At 47.0% G+C, this 3,386-nt stretch overlaps 1 protein-coding gene across 1 annotated transcript; it reads right to left on the bottom strand.

Moving 5' to 3' along the window:
- Positions 1-328: 328 nt before the first annotated feature.
- Positions 329-958, bottom strand: LOC124689949 (Werner Syndrome-like exonuclease). The gene has a single exon (XM_047223399.1). It carries the CDS (start codon positions 956-958, stop codon positions 329-331), a length of 630 nt encoding a protein of 209 aa, XP_047079355.1.
- Between the last annotated feature and the right edge of the window lie 2,428 nt (positions 959-3,386).

Raw genomic sequence — 3,386 nt, 5'->3', positions numbered from 1 at the left:
TGGACGCATGGAGCTATCGCGTGGTGTTGCGTCCGCCCAGAACATTGATTTGGCACGCGGCCCGCCGGAAAGAATTCAGGGTAAAGATATGTGCGATTCTGTATTATAGGGTGCGATGACGTTTCACTAATCGTGAGGCGGTGCAGAGTAAAACGAGCGGCACCTTTGTGTAGATTTTTCCTTCTATCATTACATAAACAAAACACCCATGTGCACCACTGAAGCACATACAATTTCACATTGCATATAAATGTATGATAATCAATCCAGCAAACTCAGGCGAAAAAAGAAACATATGAAACGATCAAGAAAACCTGGACGCCTCTCCCTAGTAGTCGTCATCGTAGAGCCTCCGGCCGACCTCGAACGACATGAAAGCGTCGGCGCACGCGTACATCAGCTGCTCCGCCGTCAGCCGCGGCGCGTCCCAGGCGCTAACGCGCACGTGGTGCGGCTTCTCCGGCCAGACGTCCATGACCTCCCACACCAGGGTCTGCAGCCCGGCGCTCTCCAGCGCCGGCTTCTCCAGCTTCTCCGCCGCGAGGTACCGCAGGTCCTGCCAGCTTCCCACCTCCAGGCCGTACTCGTGCCTCAGCTTGCCCACGTCGCCGTGGATCCCGACGCCGACGAAGGTGAACCGGTCGTCCTCCAGGAAGTCGTGGAGGGCGTCCGGTATATAGTCGGCGCGGAGGATCTGGAAGACGAGGCAGCGGCGGCCGACGCAGATCTGCAGCAGCGCGACGGGGCCACGCGGGACGCCGCGCGTGAAGGAGGGCCGCCACTCCACATCAAGGCCGACGATGAGGCGGTCGAGGCGGCGGCGGTGGATGCGGTAGATGAGGCTGAGCCAGTTGTTGACGGTGTCCCCGGACGCCGTGTAGGTCGTGAAGATGTCGTCCTCATCAAACGCCACCATGTAGTTGCCGTCGCCGAAGTTCGCCGTGATGGAAGTCGCCATCGTCTTGTCTTCTCGATCTCTATCGTCTTCGTGTTTAGTATTTTCTGGACACTCGGGTTTTGAACTTCCGTATATCTAGGGCAGAACCATGAACCAACAAACAGAAACTGCGTTATTTGCTTGGCAGTAGATCGGTCAGCCCAGATTCCGCCTGAGGAGGGCTTTTTCTTGGGAAAACGCTTGAGATCTGTCGCCCGATTACGCGCTGATTATCGGTCGTTGCTGGGTCCCACCACCTTATCTTCACGGTGACCACCCAATCCCTCTCCTCCCCCAATCTCTCTGACCTTCTCATGAAGGACCGCAGCCTGTGCTCCCCGCAGCGAGCTCTGCCCTACCGACCTCCATGGCGAGCGCGCCGCCTTGCTCCTCCCCCGGTGAGCCTCACGCCCTTCTCCTCCCCAGGAAGCCCCTGTTCCTCCCCCGGCGAGTGCGCTGCCCGGCGAGCATGCCGCCTCTGCTTCTCCCCGGCGAGCGGCCCCTCGCTCCTCCCGGCGAGCGGCCCCTGCCCCCTCCCCGGCGAGCCTCACGCCCATGTCCTCCTCCGGGAGCCCCCGTACCTCCCCGCCGAGTGCGCCGCCCAGCCGAGCATGCCGCCTCGCTTCTCCCCGGCGAGCGGCCCTCGCCTCACACACCGCGAGCGACCCCCGGTGAGTGTTGTCAACGACGGAGCTGCCGCCGGCGCAGGAGAGAGGAAATGGCCAAGGTGGTGTGGGGACGCGGATACGGCTTTTTTGTTGTTTTGTTGTTAATTATTTATTGTAAATATATTGGTGATTTGTTGTAAATATAGTTTTGACATGGGAATTGTTGTTGTAGTGTTAAAACTGTTGCCGACTATTTGTTGTAAACGCCTTAATTATTTAATGTTTTTTGTTATTAACTATTGTTGTAAATATGTTACTGATTTATTGTAAAGATACTTCTTGCATGGAAAACTGACTATTATTGTAAACACCCTAATAAAAAAAGTTGTTTTTGTTGTTAATTATTATTGTAAATATATTGATAATTTGTTGTAAATGTATGTACGGTACATATAATGATTAGTGCTGAAATTGTATGTAAACACACAATCATTTTTATTTTGTTGTAATACGTTGCATTTTTTGTGAAAATAACTAGTGATTTTTGTGGTAAATCAATCTATAGCAAAAATATTGTTGTTTAACCTCTTTCTGTAACATTTACTTTTTAAAAAATGATGTGCCGCTTTTGTTGTAATATCGAAAAAAATTGTACACAGGGTGAGAGGTTTTTGTTGTAAAACTCTCTGTTCTAATAATAAATCACCATGGTGGCATTTTATGTGAATACCAAGATACTTAGGGGCAGCAGGATATACACGTTATGGTTTGGTGGGACGGCGGGTTGATTTCTCAAAACTTGAGGTGCTAAAATGCAAAACGTTTGCTGCTACTATTTTTGGCCGGTAGATCGCGATCCAACGGCCGGGACAACAACTGATTTTAGCAGCCCACGACGGGCGACCGACGCTGAGCGCTGCCCTTTTTCTTGGGATAACACTACACGTCGGTCGAGTGATGGGAAGCCTAAAAATCGGTTGTTCTCCGTGCCGCACGATTGTCATTCGACGTTCAAAATCACCCGCGACGTAATTTTTGCATTTGATCCCCCGATTTTTTGTAAACTCAACCCGCAATCCTTACATACCCAGTTAACCCGAAAGGGTATGTTTCTTTGGGTCTGGCCTTCTCAATATTTACGACAAAACTGCCGCTAGACAACTGATTCGAGTCTCATACATAGTATTGCAACAAAATCTCTCACTCCGCTTACAAAACATATGTACTATTACAACAAAAAAATTACAAAAAAGTAAACAAATAGTCTTATAAAAAAGTGGTTAAACAACAATTATTTTGCTATAGGTTGGTTTACAACAAAAATTGACAGCAATTACAATAAAAAATCAAAAGCTATAACAACAAAAAACATGTGTTCATGGCTGTGAAAATTTGGTTAAAAATAACACATTTTATATATAACCAATTACAACAAAAATCACCATCTATTTTACCAAAAATTATTGGCGATTACAACAAAATAATTTATGGCAAACGTCCAGTTAAACATTACAACATCTCTGACATGCTTTCTCTATAATTTTTATATGCAATTGTTACAAAACTAACGAACTACGAAAAAAAAAGTGTCCATGACTAAAGCAATTACACCAAATATCACAAATAATTACAACAAAAAAGTCTTGTGTTTACAACATATCAAGAAGCACACATTTTCGTAACATATCACTTAGAAAAATCTTACAAATTATGTCGTGTGAGTTTACAACAAATTTTTATCTAATTATTACAATCTGAAAAAACACTGTAGATTTCTTTTAAAAAAAGCAACACTCCAATTTTGGGCCGAAAAACCAGGCCCATATAGGGCCGCGTGGGAG

This window comes from Lolium rigidum, chromosome 2, assembly GCF_022539505.1.
Source record: "Lolium rigidum isolate FL_2022 chromosome 2, APGP_CSIRO_Lrig_0.1, whole genome shotgun sequence".
Taxonomy (NCBI): domain Eukaryota; kingdom Viridiplantae; phylum Streptophyta; class Magnoliopsida; order Poales; family Poaceae; genus Lolium; species Lolium rigidum.
The sequence above is the reverse complement of the archived record's forward strand: the minus strand, read 5'-3'. Positions and strand labels throughout refer to the sequence as shown.

Bases quoted from the DNA above. Each gene is read 5' to 3' on its own strand.
- LOC124689949 (XM_047223399.1), bottom strand. From the start codon at position 958: ATGGCGACTTCCATCACGGCGAACTTCGGCGACGGCAACTACATGGTG.